Raw genomic sequence first — 19844 nt, forward strand, 5'->3', positions numbered from 1 at the left:
CTACCTAATGGTTAGAGAGTATCCATATTTTAGCAAAGCTGGAGCAGAGAGAATTTCAAAGCACAAGTAACGTGCCTTTTATCATGAACAGGATAAGCTTTTATTTAAAACAAGTCCTTTTGAACCAATGCCTCATTTTAGAAACATTACAGTTCTCACACTGTCCTACATACAGAACAATACATCAATAAAACATTACAGAGGATTCTGGCAGAATACCAATAGTCTTTACACTGGAACAGTTAAAAATGTCTCTGTAAACACCAGCCGCCGCATCCTGTAGTCAGAAATGAAAGAAACAAGTTTGTCCTGCTTTATCAAACTGGTGTCACACTGATGTAGTCTGTTTCCTCAGAGAACAGACTTTAAACGACTGACTGACAGAAAGTTTTATAGCTTTGTGGGTTCAAAAGTAGAGTACATCTTCTGATGCCAAGGCGAGAGCTCTTTAAATGTTCGTTTTTACGCAAGGTTCACACAGAGTTAATATTCCTGTCGGGGGCAATTCAATTCAATTAAATTCAATTAAATTCAATTCAATTCAATTCAATTCAATTCAATTCAATTCAGTTTTATTTGTATAGCACCAATTCACAACAGAAGTTATCTCAGGGCACTTTACAGTGTAAGGTTTAAGACCTTACAGAGAATAATTATACAAAAAATGATACAGAAAACCCAACAATCCCATTTGAGCAAGCTTTAGGTAACAGTGGAGAGGAAAAACTCCCTTTAGAGGAAGAAACCTCCAGCAGAACCAGGCTCATAGTGGGCGGCCATCTGCCTCGACTGGTTGGGGTGAGTGGAAAGAGAAGAGAGAAAAGAACAGCAGGCAATAAGGACAACAACAAGCAGCAAGGACATTGGGCAGATGAACTGGATTCTGGAGATGTACAGCTCCAGGCCGAGGATACCTGCAGAAAAGTACAGACAGAGGGAGACAGAGAGGAGGAAACACAACTACAGGAGAGAGAAGACACAAAGTTAATGACATGAAATGGTGGCATTTGCATTGATATAGGAGAAAAGAGAGAGGAGAGGAGCTCAGTTTATCAGTAGAGGTCCCCCAGCAGATTAAGCTATATCAGCATAACTAAGAGATGGTTCAGAGTCACCTGATCCATCTCTAACTATAAGCTTTATAAAAAAGGAAAGTTTCTAGTCTTATATGTAGAGAGGGTGTCTGCCTCCAGAACCTGAACTGGGAGCTGGTTCCACAGGAGAGGGGCTTGATAACTAAAGGCTCTGCCTCCCATTCTACATTTGGAAACTCTAGGAACCACAAGGAAACCTGCAGTCTGAGAACGTAGAGTTCTGCTTGGAAGATAAGGAACTATGAGGTCTTTAAGATAAGATGGAGCCTGATTATTAAGGGATTTATATGTTAGGAGAAGAATTTTAAACACAGAGGTGATCTGCACAGCTCTTGTTTTTCTTTGGCTAAAGGGTATTAAATAACATATCTATTAAACTGAAAATAAAAGAAGGAATGGTACATGTGGTACACAGTAATCACACAGATTACTGTGTGATTTTCCTCTTTGATTAATTACAATAATTAGGCCATGTTTGAATCAAATAACTTGCTGATGTAGCAACTTTACATGTTGCTAGATGTAAAATAGTTGGGCGATGTTTTATTAAATTCCATTCCAAGATGGAAGCCTAAATTAAAACCAGTAATCAATGTGTGAAGAAGAAATTAGGCTGAGAACAAATGCTCGGGTCAGACTGTACAATAAGGCTGTAACCCTCTGCTACCCTGCAGATCTGCTCTTGTCTTCCTCTCATTCGTACTTCTGGGTTGTAGAATTTCTAGAGTTTACATTCAAAACACTTCAAGCTGGTGAAAATAATCAGAAGAGCTGTGGAACATGATCCTTTATATTTTGGACACTTTGTCTTTAGGCTTTCACACTAAACGGGGGACGTGCAGTCAGAAGTAACCATGTTTACTTGTTATGTAGGATTGTTTCTTTATACCATAGTTTTACATATTTCTTTGATATTTTCTTGTATTTTAGTCCAACTAAGTGCTTATACTTAACTTTTTCCTCTTTCTTTGCCCTAGCAGCTTTCCTACATTGACGCAGATGGAAACTCAATAAACATGGTGCAGATGACCTTCCTCAGACTACTGACAGCCTCAGCCAGGCAGAACTTCACCTACCACTGCCACCAGTCTGTGGCCTGGCACGACGCCACGAGCGACAGCTACAACAAGGCGCTGCGCTTCCTGGGCGCAAACGATGAGGAGATGTCCTATGACAATAACCCTTACATCAAGGCTGTCTCAGATGGATGTGCGGTAAGTCGTGTCCTCAGATACTGTTTGTCCTTTGACTTTTCACAGTAACGTGAGAATCTCAAATTACAGTATTTACAGGTTTCTTTTGTGATATGGGTTAACCTAGCTGGTCTGACTCTCTCATCTCTCTTGTTGCAGTTGAGGAAGGGCTATGGAAAGACTGTGATGGAGATCAATACTCCTAAAATCGATCAAGTTCCAATCATCGATATCATGCTAACTGACTTTGGGGACCCTAATCAGAAGTTTGGGTTTGAAGTTGGGCCCGTCTGCTTCCTTGGCTAAACAAAAATGAAAAACAAAAACAAAAAAAGAACTTGATGGGGCCAGCAAAGAAAGTCAAGTTGAGACATCTTGGGTACCACCAAACCCCATTTCTAGCCCCCCACCCTATGCCACATGCAAGTTTTGAATAAGAGATGGTGTAGCAAACATGTCTTTCCACGTATGTAACCCAGGAGAATACTTTTTGCCCTCGTAGGGCTCGAACCACATGACCTAACCAAGTTACGGAGCAAAGGTGAAGGACATTTGAACACGTGGCAGAGGAGGGTGAATCGGTGGTAACCAGGTGAGGGGGTCGGCAACATACGGGGACACAGACCTCCTCTCTGGGCTCTCCAGGTGCTGTATGAAAACGACTACAATGGTGCTTTTACAAAACACACAAAAGTATAAAGAGGTGCTAAGAAGGTGTATTTTGATAATTATATTAAAAACTGTAATTATTATTTTGTACAATACTGTTATTTCTGAATCCACTTTCAAAACTTGCATGTGTATCAGATTCTGCTTCTGGCGCTTTAATTTTAATGTTGGTTCAGAGATATGCAGCATAACTTAAAGAATCAATCAAACACATTTGAAATTCTGCTATTTTTATGTCCAACACGTACTGTGTACCTGTCACAAAACTAATAAATTGAGCATTCAAACAATCCTCTATTGCTAAATTAGACTGTATGCCCTTTGTATATATTGACAGCTTGAGGTTATTTGCTGTTTTGCCCTTTGTGGCCGTAGGTGAAACACCTGGAAGTATCACACCAGCACGTATAAGACAACATCTCCCACTAATGTTGTGATCCTGTGCTAGTAGGAAGCAATCATGGCGTTCATTTTTCTTTATTTAATTCTATTTGTTGTTTTTTTTTTCTGTTTTGTTTTCCGACAGGCTCTTTATTTTGGTTGTATACCTCAAACTTTCTTGATAACCTTTAAGATGCAAGGATGTTATGCCCTGTATATACCTTGGTTAAGCAATTAAGTTTATATATTTTGGGTGGGGATTTTTTAAAGAGAGAAATACATTAGACATCCACTGTTCAGATCCTTCTGTGAATTCAATGAGAAGCCCGCGAGGTGACCCATTTTTGTAACTAAAATGAGAAAATGTTTTAATGTGCTTTTTATAGTTCATTTAAAAAATTAAAAACTGGATTCAGTGAACTGAATGTCTCAATGGTTTATGGAACATGACTTTGGAGTAGACCTACCTGCTGTACATGTCACATGCTTTAAATCAAACATATGTTCATTCAACTAAGACTCTGGGCTGGTGCAATTCCATCTCTCTTGAAACCAATAAAGTACCATCTTACAATCATTTCCGTTCATTCTGAGTACAACGTCAATACATTGTCACTTGCTGTATATGTCCTTATTCATTCAGAATGGGAGGGGGGATTGACAGAACCCTTTTATACTTAACCTGAATTGCAATAATAGAGGTTGAGCTCCATTATGTAGGATCCTTCTTTTACCATCTCGGAGTTGCCTGTCAGTGTTTTGATTGTTTCTACTGTACAACGTGGAACTGCCACAGTGGGCACACAGCGAAATAGGAAATGTGTGACAGTTTTGCACAGCTTGGTTGAAGAGAAGATGGTGCTGTTGATGACTGTAACAAAGCACATCAACAGAGGTTTGAGACGAGGCTGTTTTCACACACGCAGCGCAGATTGTGCTAATTTCACATAGACGTGATATTGCTGTTGAGTTTAACTTAAAGAGTGAAGCAAAGTGGACAGCTAGCCATCTAGCAGTACCTCCAAACCTCATAGATGTTTAATCCATGTAAAGTTCATCATTAACTGTTTTGTACAAGACTATCGGTTCTTGATTTCTTGGGTCTTTGTAGGTTTACCAGTCTTTATCCGTTGGAAGTGACAGGTCACACTATCATCCATCTTTGGAATGACGTGTGTAAATTGTTTTGAAACAGGATGTAAAAAAAAAAAAACACAAAAAATCAACTCATCTAAGTAAGGGAGGTTTTTAAAAAAGTCATACTGTTCCTTTTTTTAAATAAAGCTCACACACAATGTGTTTCCAACACCTTTGTTGCCACCAGATCACTCCAACTACTCTCCCATCCTTTTAAATTTAAGGAAATAAAGGCCTAATTAGTATTCAGCCCTCCCGTGCCTCCTTGAAACAAATGTTAGCGCTGGCCTGTGTCACACTTCAAAGGACTGACCAGCACAAAATCTTTTATTTCACCCTCAAAGAGCGCAAACGAAATCCACATAATAACAACTGACAAGTCTGTGTGGAGCAGCAAAAGAAATGGACTTTGTATTTTCTTTTGATCTGCCTTTCTTTGGAGTGGGGGTCTTTGTAGAGAAGCGACCAAAGAGAATACTCATGTGGAACCACACACACGCACACACACACACACTTGGGGGGGAAAACAATCAAGAAATGTTCACAGCGGCTTCGGAGGAGAATTTAGCCGCACACTCACATTTCTTTCAACTTGCTTTCTTGCTTTAACAAATAACTGTGTTTGTCTCAGGAGATTGCCTGCATCCTTAATGGGTCTTTTTACATATTCAGGACACAGACTTTATTTAAATGAAGCAATCAAACTTACATGAGTTGTTGTGAGAGATCATAGCAATAATCTCCTACATTATCATATATATAAGTGTCACTTTTGCTATTCCTGATCATCATCGGATAAAACAATATCAATAGTGATTTAAGGTCAGGTGATTTCAAGTATATCCCCTTTGTAAGAGCCTCTAAACTTTTAGTCCTTCAAACACAGCAGAGAGTGTCAGCTATGTGGAAAAAACATTCCTTATTAGTAAGTGACTGATGAAAACAAAACAACAAACTACCTGGCTGAGTGACGATACAGTGCAGAACTACCAAGACAACAGCCTGTGAGCGGCGTAGAGAAGATATCACTGTAAAAGTGCTATGTTAAAATGTCAAGTGGCAAAAACTAACTTTGAAATTACAAAAGAAATTCCACACTGAGAGATTTCTGAGATTCGACTCCAGCAGCTCCATGTAATCACACGAATTGTCAGTTTTATGTCCTCTAACGGCTGCCATCAAGATCACTGTTACCAGTTTGATGTAGGGGGTCATGACTTAGAATGACAACATATTAATATGCAGGTTATACATTTTTATCAAGGGGTACAGTATCTACAGGACATTTCTTGGTGCCTCAGCGCAGAAAAGAAGAAAACCCATCAGTGACTGTCCAAATTGCTCCTCGATTCTTCTCGATTAGAGGATGTGAAAAGACTATGCAGCACCCTGTAGGGGTCACACTGGCACCTTACAGTCACAGTGGGATTTAAGTGAAGCTGAGATACTCATCTGAGACAAGGGAGCAGCAATCCTCCATTTGGACTCGCCGCAGAACAATCAAGCTCTCTTTAAATCACCTTCAACTACAGTGCAAGGCCTTTGTCACACCCAGTGTCTCAGCTCAGAAGTGATTTTAGAAGAGACCACACAGGTCTAAATATGACTGACAGGCTGAGATGAGAATAGGAGTGAAACGCAACACAAATATCCTAAATAAATGTTTGAAAATCACTGTTAAAAAAGAAATGATATTATTATATTATGCTGAGACACTGGTTATTCCAAAACCACCAGAGTTTGGCTTAAAATAAAAATGAAGTGCTGTCACTTACATTTCTCAAAGACTGATCCTGGCATTTAGAGTCAATAAGGAGACATCAGTGACGTCATCGGCATCCACACAGGTGCATCTGAGTCGATCTTTACACACGAAACACACTGACATTGGATCTATATACTCCCTACAAAACATCAACAACCACATCATCACATGATAAAGTCCACAACTTTACGTCAATACGTCATAGAAATATTAAAACCAGCTTCAACTTCACCAGCTGCTGTTTTTTGTTCCACATCTGGTCTCTACGGACCTTTGTGCTGATTCATTAGTAGAACCAACCAGACTTCACACACCATTGAAATGTGAAATGATCTCACAATAAATAATTTCTTCCTTTAATGGTGAAAATTACTGGTGTACAGCCTAGTGTGCTTTTTTTATTGCTACTAACTGAAGGGTGAGTGAATAGAATAGAAGACATGAAATGAATGTGGATGATTTTTCTAATGAAATTCTCAGAAATGAGGTTTGTGAAGTTGTTCTGTCCTTGAGTTGAATATTTTCGATTTCTGCACAAACCTTATTTATGAGGCACGTGTGGAACAAACAGCATCAAGTTCAACAGTCTTTCATTGTTTTTTTTAGAGTCTTGTATTTTTACTTTTAATCATTTGGCACATGCTTTTTTACAAAGTGACTGCCGAGTTACAATCACACAGCAGGAGCTCCTTAGGGTTCACTGTCCAGCCTCAGGACATTTCAAGCTGGGGTTTAAACCTCTGATCCTGCAAGTACATTTTGTACTCTATTACTTTAACTTGGGTAAAGACTTTAAAGTAGAGTATTGTTTTAGAGCGTTATTTGCACTTTTACTTGAATATTTTACTTTGTGAGTGAGGATCAGTGAAATCTGAAGGCAGGGTAATAATTTACATTATTAACTTTTTATGTCTCATACCTGCAGCCACAGTGGCTGGTTATGCTAGCGGTGTCCTACCAAATACACGGTGACTCCAACTCTATTTTTCTATTCCAGTTCTCTAACATCACCTTGTGAAGAGTTAATTTCAGCTTTATGCAATTAGTGTTAAAGAGAGGCTGAAAAAAAAGGGTAAATGTCAGCAGCCAATACACACAGCCAGGAGCACTTAATGTTGGGGTTTGATGGCTTACTGAGTCACACCAGGAAAGGATGTAGGAAAATTAATTAAATTCTTTGAATTGCTCAATTATCATAATTTTGTTTTTAAGTAGTACAAAAATAAGGTTCTTTTTGATGTTCCACAAATCATTGAGTTAATTGACTTTAATTGAATGCATTGCAAAGACTGGGATTGCCTAAAACACTGGAGCACACTAATAGATTTATTGCTTTTAATGGTGCAAACAAACCAGACCAACATTTCAACATACAAAGCAACATGTATTGTTGGGCTCCTGTCTTTTGTCTTTTAAACAGTTTGCGGCTGTTCTCTGCTCTCTGCTGATGATGTGGTATGTTCTCAACAGCTGGGATGTCCGTGAGTTGGCTTTAGCAGCGATGTGGGACCTGTACTGGATCATTGTGCTGATAAAGGAGTTGAGCCTGAGGGTTTGGTGTAACAGCCTGTCAATGTTTCAGCCCTCACCTCTGGTCTTAAGCTTTCGGTAGTGACTAGCAGGACACCTTAGAAATTGGGAAATGGGTTTAGGCAAAGGTTCGGCCATTTTTTGAGGATGCCTCCTGTACCCTTTTCTGGCCACATCCTACACCAAAGTATACTGTGTATGTCATCTGGCCTGGGGACACCTTGGGATTCCCCAGGTGGAGATGAAAACACTGCTCAGGAGTCTACCTGCCTAACCTGCTTCCACTGTGACCAGACTGCAGATAAGTGGGAGATGACAGATGGATGGATGTATGGATTCTGACTGCCAGCAAAACAACCACTCCTCTAGATCATCAACTCTTAAGCTTTGTCATGATCCCAGTTCCACTTCCTGTTTTGTGCTTTTATTTTTTTCTCTTCCGGTTTCTGTCTCTAGCGTTATTGAATTATGCCTGATTATTTCACATGACCCTCTTGTTCCCTTACAAGCTCCCTCCAGTTCATGCTTTTCTTTTCAGATTGTTGGAGTTTTTTGCTTGCTCTGAATCAAGTCTTGTGCTTTTTGACCAGTTTTTGACCCTGGACCCTGCCTCTGCCTTGACCCACTGAAGATGTTAGTTGTTGCCTTTTTGTGCTTTGCCCTCTGCCCAGAATGTGAGGCCTGGAAAAACACAAAAACTTTTACCTCCTAGAATGAACGCCCACCTCCCAATTTCCCAAAATAAAATAAATTACAAATACTGGTTCACAAGTCTACTGATGTACAGTACCCCCCCAGAGTCATGGTGTCAAAAATTAAAATCATCCGTATACACCTAAAAGATTGATTCCACATTTGCAGCAGAACATAAGCAATGGTTCTACATGACAGATGGGTTATCACTAGATGTACATGTACATTTTTACTATTTCTCCGAGTCACCAAGCCAAAGCAGCACATTAAACATGCAGACAGAGTGCTCAGTCAGCACAAATAGGGATGGAGTGGCAATCATTTTAAAACACAATCTTGGTGCTCAGCTGTAGACAGTCCTCGGAAAGGGACCCTGGAAAATCTGCTCAGTACACCGACTGGCAACTGAAAAGCAGATCTGGCAGTTGCTTATACACTTTTCGTTGTAAAAATATTCCTAGGAAGTTAATTACTCCTGTTCAGAGAGAAAGGGAGATATGTAATATCTATGTAAAAGTCTATAGAACATAAAGGTTTATGGGATTTTCGAGGTTTTCTGTGGATATAAATCTTTGGTAAAGCTATTTGTCTTTGTAAACCATAAGATCATAAGCTACATAGTACAACAGAAATTCATAGGCACTTTCAGTTTTAGGATAAATATATATATACACGGGAAAAAACACAATAGTCACATCAACCACCTGATGTGTAATGAGCTGAGCTTTTCTTTTAAATGGAAAACAATCTGTAACTTAGATCATTACAAAATTTCAGGTTAAAGTAAATTAACCTATACCACTTATGTTACAACACAGAGAAGTGAAGAGATGATTCAGTGGAATCATTTTATCGTCTTCAATTTAAGTGTCTAAACCTAATCAGTTCATCTGTGAGTCCAGGAGGCCCATTATGCCAAGTTTGAAGAAATGTACTCATTGTATTCCTGAGATACTGCACTCCAGACTCATTTTTTCTGCATCCAGTCACGGCTGGTGTTAGTACAGAGGCACAAAAACAGTGTTCATCCAAAATTTCTACAAATTAGAACTTTGACTTAAGAAATTAAGAACTCTGCATCTTGTTTGTCACATAACAGATGTTTTTTTTTATGTTTTATTTTATTACTAAGTATAATTGCAAATTGATGTTGGGTATTTGATCTTCAGTCTAATCCAACAATAACACATAGGTTAACAAACAGGCCTCAAAGTAGAAAGTGAGTACACTTGTGATCATTGCAACAAAACTGACTTTAACTGGTCACCAGTGATCACTAGAACCACAGTAAGTCAGTATCCAATAGAAGTTAGGGTAAGTCAGTTAAGGCTAATGAAGGAATACTCCAAAGATGGAGAAGACATGAGCATCAGTAATGTTGGTGAGGTCAGGAAAAATAGAAAGCTTTATACTACCAATAACAAAGGGAGCAGTGACAATCCTCAAAAAATGGCAGCACACACAAGTGATTAACTCTATGACATAACACAGAATAACAGATGGGTGCGTGCTGCTGACACTGTACAAGGAAACTGAATGAAGACAACTGCTCTGGAATTAAAAGGCAATGGCACTATGAATGCAAACTAACTTATGCCGTTCCGAGTAATCAGTGATAGGTTGAACTACAGCACGTCTCCAGCAGAACATCTTTAGGGTATTTTAAAGACAAAAGTAAACAACGCCTGTCAAGCAAAGAGGAGCTAGAAAGAATAATCAGTGAGGAACATCCAAACATGTCTGCAGCAGGATCCAATCCGTTATTAAAAAGAAAGGTGGATGAACAAACTGTAAATAAAAGATCACGTTCACTTATGAATTGGGTTCCACTTGATTCTTAAATATGGACTTCATTTACTTTTTTTTATGAATCTGATTCATTCTACTTGTGCTATGTCTGAAAAAATGCATTGTAAAATATTACTGTACTTAAGCAGTAAGGGCTATCTCAGTGTTAATAGTTGGTAGCATGTTTTCCTGCAGCACGTTGTCACATTTGCAATATTAATATCCCATTCCCTGCAGAGATAATAGATAGTGACTGTCAGGAGGGAGGCATCTCAAAGTTTGAGAATTCACTGTAGCAATCTCAGCAGAGTGGACTCCAGGCATCAGTCACTCTCACTACATCCTTGGGGAAAAACCTCAGACTGCTATTAATGATTCAGCACATAAAGTGATCCTCCTGTGGTAGTCCAGTACCCTTACCTAGTGTATACCGTCCTGTTCTTGTTTGGCTTTCAAAATCCTCAAGTGGACTTCAAGGCCACATTTAAAAGGGGAGATAAAGAAGCGGGGGGAGTGATCAGAGAACCAAACCGAGTGATTGTGAACAAGCCCTTAGGCACATGCCAAGGCTCCCCTTGTTAAAAAACCTGAGAGACTGTCAACAGCAGATCCACTGAGACCCATAACAAAGCTCACCCCATGCAATGCTTCAAAGACAGTCTCTCATTTGAATAAGTTCACATGAGCCCGGTTCTGCATTTTCCTATCCTGTGCATGAGGTATCGCAGCCTGAAAAGCCCCTCCGACCTCCCTTCCAATAAATTCTGGTGCATCTCCTGGGAGGTAGTGAGCTGGTGCGCTCTTAAATAGCAGGTAAGGGACAAGCGTGAAAATTGTGTTTACCAGCCAAGGACAAGGGAGGCAAATCTCACAGGGCGGAGAAGACAGCACACAATAGATCTTTGCAGCACCTGTTAAAACATTTAACAGGCAGACTTTTCAAAAGCCATTTTTTAACTTGAAGGGCTGAGAGTAGATGTCAGGAAAATGAAAGTAGAGGAAAAGGCAACATAAGCAGACAGTAGATCTCTAAGTTCATATTTAATTAATAATGTTGAAACAAGGATTAACTGAGATAAAACCAACAATGGAGAAAAGCAGCACATTACTATAACAACACCTTCATGTAAATCTCCTCATGCCAACTTTCTAATACTGCTCTGGTCAAGTTGGGAGCACTGGAGAAGTGCTGGAGTTTCATAGATAAAAAATATATTGAGTAAAGGTTGTGATTGAGTTGAAAGCAAACCCTGCTCATCTCTGCTCCACAACAGGCTGTGTGAATTATTATTAAAATGATGTGGTTAGTTGATTTGGCCAATTACCACCGTACGTTTTGTGTATTTACGGGTTTTCTGATATTCCATTTCTCTTTGGTTACGCTCTCAGTTTTGGTTTCACAGTGTTAGGCAAGATAAAGTCTGCATTTAATTAGGAGATACTTTATGAGCAGTGAAATGTATTTCTGCTTGGTTTAATCTTCCATTTGAACATCATCATTTTCCAGCTTAGTAATCTCATGTCAGATGTCACTTGTTTTTGTTTAACATGACATAATTTTTCAGCTGTGTGGATTCTTTTATTTATCTGAAAGTGCTTATTATTTCTTATACAGTGGCAAGAAAAAGTATTTTCGTGGTTTTCTGCATAAATTAGTCATGAGATACAGGTAGTTTAGACAAATACCTCAGTTTCCACCTTTAGGGACTCTCCTCTGTTACCACTGTTGTGAGAAAATTGTCCCCATGGAGACAAGTTAGGAAGAATATTCTATACAAGGTCACACCCATCGACCTGCCTCTGATGGATTTGATATTTAGTCCGCATCTCCTCTGCAGCCTTGTTCACATCACAGCCATTTGAAGTCCCGTCACACTCACAGGGGGAAAATACTCCACCTGAAAGATTGGCATTTTCATCTGGAAATGCCTAGAAACCATCTCACATTATGTCCAGAGCCTTTCTTATTTCTCACCTCCACTCAAAGTGTTTTGAATTTTTTTAGTTCCAATTTCTGGTCTGTTTTCCTTGTTGAAATCATGTTGATCAGCAGGCCAGCATCACATAGGTCTACTGTAATCAATTCAAAATCAATTCATAGCAGCTTCCAAACTATATAGCCCATATTGATCTGACTCAGATTAGAACTCTAGAAATCCATAGATTCAGAAAGAACAGTCACAGCTGGCATCAGACATAGTTAGAGGCAATTGTTGTGCACTTCTATTTGACAGGGCAATGGAATACTTATTTGTGCTAAATCCCTTATTTGAGCTGAAAATTGATTATGTCACACATCAGTGCTCTAATCCTGCGAGTTGAAAAAAACCTCAGAGACAGCACAGTGTGGTCTTTATCCCATGCTGCCTGGTTGCATATAATGCCATAATGTACACATAGACTGATATCTGTAGTCCACAGTGAGAAAAAGCTGCTAAAAATGTAGGCACCTGCAGTGTGTGTTACCTAATGTGGTAACACAGACACAGGAACAAATCCTCTAAGAGGCTGTTTTCTGACTTAAAATGAATAATTAAACGTCATGATCTAACCTCACAGGTCGTTTATCCAGGGCACACAACACAGAACTTCTGTTCATGTGATGAGAATAAGCTTGTGTTCAGTGGACATTTATTGTTGCTAATGTCAGATGCTAGGAATGTCTTCATGTTGATTAAACACAGTTGTAAAAAGAAGCAGAGCTTCTGACTGTAACTTTATTTATTCACAATAAATTCCCGTAAATGAAGATGGCAGACAGGAGCACATGGTCAATTGCATTTACATTTCTGCATTTAAATTTGAAAAACTAGGAAGGCATTTTCCCCGTTGAGCCTGGAAATGAAAACATTAATGGATGCTGGTGAACTGCTGCAGCTACAGAATAATACATTTATTTAATTTAATTTTGATTTAATTTCTATAATTGAGCATTTGACAATGAACCAGCCCGGCTAACATATTAATGACATGATTCAGGGGAAGCGCGACGTGTGTGGCATGGTTAAAGGAGGAGCCAAAGCAATACTGTCCTCCAGGTGTGAGATAACTGAAAGGACCATGAACTTAATCACACATATGTATACGTGTTTGCTTGAAGGCTTGAGATAATGAAGAGATGACAGGTTTAGCACACTTTATCCTCCAGGACTAAGCAGAGAGGAGGGAGAGTAGAGACACAGGGAAGGCAATGAGTCAGAGTATCCTGTTCGAAGCTGCACCGAATGGCAGGAAATTGGACTGAAACCCTGACTACACAAACAAAACACAAAACAACAATTTAATTCAGTTTCCCCTTTGCAGCATTAGAGATGCAATTGACTATTTGTTAATCCCCACTGCCATTAGTTACTTTTGCTACACCTATCAAAGTTTCCATTCCCATACAGTCTTTGCAGAAAATTTTAAATAAAGACACTGGTAGGAATTCCCAGCTTTTAATAAGTAGGTCAACCCACTATTCAATTGTTCAATTGATAAAATGACACACAACCAAATTTAGAAGAGCAGTGGCAGAGCTAGAAATATTGGGGTGGTATAAGTTCTCAGCAGAGTGGTTCCAATAAAATAAGGTGTGTCAGATTAAGGAAAGAAACAAACAGGTGGGGAGTTGTTGCAAGTAAGTGGTCTTCTATACAGTAAACTATGTGTAAAGATGTGAATTATGCTAAGAACAAAAAATGTTACACAAATGTTGCATCAAGTCTTCTAACTTTACCTCCCATATAGGTCTGTGTCAGCCTTCTCATTAAACCAAAGTCATTGTTTTAACAGAGCCTCCACTCACGCAGAGAAAAGTGGAAAGTGGAGCCCTTTTAATATAAGACACCAAAATGGCAGCTGGTGTAATATGCCTTTAAACATGTATATGACAATAAACAATAGTGTAACAGCCATCTGGGTTAGGTTTAGGCACTAAATAAACATAGTTAGGCTTAGTGAAAATGAGTTTAGTCAATAACCGTGGCAAACATAATGCGTTTTAGCTTTACAAATGACTGCTTCAGACTATTCACATTTGTAACATTACTTACACAAAAACATCAAGAGAAAGTAGTCTCATAATGGACTGAACAGTACAGTAGTCTCCTGTGCGAAGCCCAACCTTGCTGTGGCAAACTTTGAGTATATTAATAGTTGGTGTAATGTTCACTGCAGGTGCTAAACCTCCTGAGAATCATTTTTTGCTGCAGTTAGAAGCAACCAGTCTCACAATTTGGGGGGGTTTAAGATGTTAATTTCTAATTACTGATTTTCTTTGTCTTGTTTTAAGTGATTTGAACAGCTTATAGACATGAAGTATTTGTCAATGTAATGTCCAATTACACTTTTTTGGAACTGAACAATTGGAGTGGTATTGTTTGAGAGTGAAGGGGCAACTCAAGAGGAGATCCTATAATAGTGATGGAGCTGCCCCATTACCACCCCCTTGTAATTTCACGTAGCTAGTTGTTTATTTAGCGTTTGTTACAGTGCTGTTAAGGTTTTTAAAATTGAGTGTAACACCTTTTAACTCCTTTCTAAATGTACAATCCTTCTTTCATTCTGTGTCCTGGTCTGGCCTCACCACCTCTAGTATGTACCCTGCAGCTACCTCAGAAAACAATGTCTTAAATATGAACTTCTTGGCCACAGAGTGATTCTATATTATTCAGGTTAAAGCTACCAGGTACAATGCAACAGTCAGCAACTAAATGGAGTTGTTACAAAAAGTCGTAATTCCATTTTGTTTTGTTTGTCAATTTTTTGTTTGTAATAGTTCACACTAGATGTATCTTCTAACACAAATTATGTTGAATTATTTTACTATAGCCTCATGGGTTGGGAGTAACTCTAGGTTCCTACTGGATTTAACAATTATCTGAACATACTATTTGCTGACATTAGAACTTACAGCCCTGCTGCTAACTACTACCTGCTGGTAATCCATGATTGAGACGTTGAAAGAGGAGTAAAAGGAAAAAAAAAGGAAAAGAAGTCTTTAATGATTCCTATAAAACTTAACTACCTGTGGTTAAGTGGTATATATTACTATAATATAGGCAAGGATTGTGCAAAGCCACAGTACAACAGTGTCAACAAATATGGAGTAAACTGTCATTAGCACAGAACATTTGACAGAGAAAAGAGTTTTGAACATGAAGAGTGGCTCTTAGTAACATGTTATTCCTCACCTTGTTGACCTTGATCCAAATCTCCATTTCAAGATGGAATTGATCCCAATAGATCCACATTTATTAGCAGTACCTAAAAAATAAAACACATTTATCCGTCAACAACCTTAGGCTTTGCGAGTTCTGATGAGCCTGTGATAATCAATAATATGTTCCCAGAGTCACTGTAGGATGAGTCACTACATCTACCTCTACCTCTTCTTCAGCCAGTAATTTATTCTGTTTTTCCAGATGGGCCATGAGCAATCCCCACTGGGTACCTTTCAACTTGTTGGACTCGTCTTCTGATTAGAAGTGCAGGTAGAGAGAGCAGGAGTGTTGGCAATAGTAAAATGTGGATGAAAAGTGGTTGTGCTTCTTAATGTTTTTGCATGATTGGGGTTAGTATAGAGAGAACTGGATGCCCGATGCATGGTAATGTTTGACTGATGTGCATGAGACAGGACTGTTAATGGCTGCGAGGAATTCATTATTACAAGAGTCAGGATGAAAATGTCCTCAGATGCTAAATGTTCATGTTTTCAAAGATGTAAACTTTTGCTGAACCTTAGTAAGCACCAGAACTATCGTTCAGCTGTGGCTCACCATGGGAACACTAACATTTCCCTGTAGTCCTCTCAGTCATGCAAGGAGGTAGTGAGATTGCTTGTCCACACACCTTTGCAGCATACAGAATTTCATTTCAAACGGTAGAAAAACAAACAGCATCACAGAGATATGAGTGACCTGAGGGGAAAAGAGAAAACTCAAGAAAGACAAGTCGCGTACATTTGCTGCAAGCATTCCGTCCATCATGAATCATGTATGTCCGCTTATGAGCAGACATGCATGACTCTGACTGCTGCTGATTCGTCCTCCTCATCAGCAGTAGTTGGAGTGTTCAATATGTGCATACTTAGTGCAATATATATTCTTTCACATGTTCAGTTCCTCTTACGTGTGGGCAATTTATGCACATTGTTTTGTGTTGCAGATCGTTATTTCTGGAAATCTGAAGGGAGGATTCTGCATTTCCTCCCAAGTGTGCTCCCCAATTCATCACAGAAGCTTAAAGAAGAAGGGAGAAAGGCTTGTTTGGTTTTCAGTTAATTGCTCTAACCCTTTGGCTTCATTAGCATAATCAAGTAAGCACCAGATGCAAAGGCAGGAAACAATAACCTCCCTAGTCAGATCACAACGTGGCCAGTAGTTTCTTAGAAATCACATGTGAGTAATAAGCAAAGGCATATTTTATTGTAGAGGAAAATAAAGAGATCTATATTTGGTTCAAACAAAGGGAGAGTGGTTCACCAGAGGCCACTCAACTTCCAGCATTCAAGAAGCAATTATATAAGAGCTAATTGGTGCACTGTACATTTTAATTAGCTTTCTACACTGGGATCAATGTGTTGTTGTTGAAAGTTCTTGAGTTTCATTTGAAGAAGTAACACCAGGAGGCGGCTTCATATCTTAAAGTGGTCGTAAATGATAGCATTGCACTTCTTCAAGTAGAAGCTCCACAAGCTAACATTTTGGGATTCTGTCACAACAGGGAAAGCCACGAAAAACTACGAAAAATTGATTCACTGCCAGTAGTGTGCACAATACAAGGAGTGCGGTACAGTGCAGCGCATCAATAACTCCTAAAATGTCTTGTACACCTGGTGCAAAATATACCTTTCTATATTACTGCTGTTTTTTTTTTTCAAGACTACATATACAGACAATAGTCGTGTGACATATGCCCATTTCTTCCGTTAGCTGTGATGCACCAATATGTAAGGTAGAATTTACAACACTGACTCTCTGTCAGCCAACAATCTAACAGCATTATTTTCACAGCATTTAATGGCTATATATTGCTATAATGACCCACTCTGAGCCAGAAATCAAGTACCTATGGTTAAAGACAAAAATATCAACCAAATCTCTTGAGATCTGGGCTCTGAAAGGGCCACTGCAGGATCTCGATTCAGTTTCCCTTTTCTTTTCCTTCGTCATTGTCTTGCTAAAAGACACAGCAGTGACATAAAGCTAGACTTTCTCTTCAAAGTTGTTGAACTCCTGTACTTTTGACTGCACTCAGGTTTGTCACTAACAGAATGAGTCTCTTTGTGCTTTGCAATGACGCAACACCTAGCTGTTCAAAACCTTCCACCTAAACATGAGCATCCACTACCTACTTTCTGAGTATGAATGAATGACTTTTTGATATGATGAAATTACTTCTTACCGAGAATTTAATAGCTGCCCCTCTCAATCAAGTGTTCATGTACAAAGCAAATGTTCCTGTTCATTGGAGTTGATTGCTGATTGATTGTTTGTGTGTGTTTTGAAAGAAATAAAACCTACACAGTACTGTGTTAAGTTTTATCAACAATGCAGACTTTGAGAAGAATTTTAGAGAAATATTCTATAGTTTTCTGGGTGTAATTATTTTGTCTTTGACTGTGTGTTGGTATGCGTGTTTTTCTAGACATTACACACATACTTACTGTCTTTCCTACTGCATAAAACATTGTTCAAAGCCTTTTCTGTATGTGTCTTCAAATGCTTCGAATGCTCGGTGACACCAACTTGTGGTCACCTTCTTCCTTAAGTCCTTACAACCTTATATCACATATTGCTGCCACCAGCTGCTCATGCCCATTATTGACATCAGCATCTCACAAATGTGCATCACTCCTGTGCTCATACCGTAATGTGCATAGACAATTTTGTACAATAACACAAAAATCATGTGAAGAACCACCCTTCAAATTATCTGCTCCACATGTGGGCAATAGTCTATTAATCAGCAAAGTTTTTCGTGCAGCGTTTATATTTAATAGTATGAATGGTACAACTGTTTAATCAGTCTTAGCAGACGACCACTCAAATATCCAACTGCTTTTGAGACCCATCAGCTCTGCAGAATGACAAAGGCCTTTTCACACTGAATGTGCTGTTTCTTCCCCACTATTTGCTCTTTACCACCAAATATCACTTGATGTTGCTCAGCAACTAATGCCTGAAAGCGCATGGGAGAGAATGAAAAAGGAATAACACAGCAGAGTGAATGACAGAGAAAGGACAGCACAGCGATAGCACACAAGTTTTTTTAGGTGATTCGAGTTAAAATAGGAGTAATGTAATTCTGGAACAAAACGTTAAAGAGGTGGAAAAAGCAAAAAGTAGGAGCAGGGTTAGCATTAATTAAACAACTTCAGTAAAAAAAAAAAATGGACTGGTTAGTCTGTCTACATTGTCATGACAAACATGAAAAACATGCAAGTGTACTACGAGCAACGTTGTTCACAGATGTTTGTGGGTTTATTTTGCATGCACAACACCTAACACATGATTTAGTTAAGTGCTATTGCAGGGAGCACACTGGTGCAACATATATGTGCATGTAATGCATTCATTCATTTCAGTGTATAGTTTTTGTGGTGTGTCCCACAGTGTTGTGAAAATAGTGAGCAAACAGTTTGCATAGCTGCACTCCTACTGTAGGTCTTCTTCTGCTTTCCCTTTTCGAATGATGGATACAGACAGCCGCCACCTGTTGGGTATTTCCTAGTGCCACTTTTTGGCTCTGGTGAAGGTAATGTGAGGAGTTGGTTACTTCTAGCTCTTTGATGTAGCCATGGTAACTCATGGCCCTAAAGCGCTTACAAAATGGTCGTAGGTCAGCTTAGAAATAAATACACATTGAACACTGAAGTTTTTCTGTATTTGGTCAGGCCACAATAATTCCCAAACCAAGTGATGGTGAGTCCCTGAACAAAACCATTAAAAGGTTTGTGGGTGTATATAAAAATAAGAGTTATTAATGGGTGTTTTACTGTAAGATTGCATTTACAAAGACATGAAAGACATGTAATAAAACAATATAGAAAAATATGTTGTCTGGATATTTGCAACTTGCTTAAATAATGTCATTGTCCTTGAAAATATGATCAAGTATGTTCTGTGTAAAAAGATAGTTCAATCTACAATAGAAATGGAATTTTTAGGAGACTAGGTTGTTCACTGTTGTCTGGCATCAAGACAAAAAATGACTTTTGCTCTTTTACTTGAAATGCTGAAGTGCTTCTTTAAAAACATCATTTAACCAGGGTTCGTTTGTACTCCACTGGGATTTTGCCATGCTTCATGTCAACGCAGAGGGGCACTTCTCTGCAAACCTCAATTTAAGCCACCTCAAAGGGCCTCTTGGGTGTTACTTTAGTTGCTTTAAATGCCCCTCTGGATTTCTGCTTTCATGTGCCCTTTTGCCAAAAGCAAATAACACATGAGACCCTTAATTTGTCCCCAAACGGTGAGTACAGAAGGAATTGCTAATTCCTCCTTAATCTTTGTCATAATGTCATGAAGAATGCGTGTAAAGGGTCAATATAACAGCTGCTTATGTGACCATACACCATGTCTTTCTGCATGGCTGTCAGCCTAGACTCAC

The 19844-nt window shown here is 39.0% G+C and overlaps 1 protein-coding gene across 5 annotated transcripts in view; it reads left to right on the forward strand.

Moving 5' to 3' along the window:
* The window catches only part of col11a1a (collagen, type XI, alpha 1a), a 69270-nt gene extending 65382 nt beyond the window's left edge, over positions 1-3888 (forward strand). For all 5 annotated transcript variants that reach the window (XM_026363695.1, XM_026363697.1, XM_026363698.1 and 2 more), the window contains 2 exons: positions 2075-2308; positions 2447-3888. In XM_026363695.1, coding sequence (XP_026219480.1) covers positions 2075-2308; positions 2447-2593 — 381 coding nt within the window. In that variant the 3' untranslated portion in view covers positions 2594-3888. The remainder of the gene's footprint in view (positions 1-2074; positions 2309-2446) is intronic.
* The last annotated feature ends 15956 nt before the right edge of the window (positions 3889-19844 follow it).

This window comes from Anabas testudineus, chromosome 2, assembly GCF_900324465.2.
Source record: "Anabas testudineus chromosome 2, fAnaTes1.2, whole genome shotgun sequence".
In the NCBI taxonomy this organism is placed as follows: domain Eukaryota; kingdom Metazoa; phylum Chordata; class Actinopteri; order Anabantiformes; family Anabantidae; genus Anabas; species Anabas testudineus.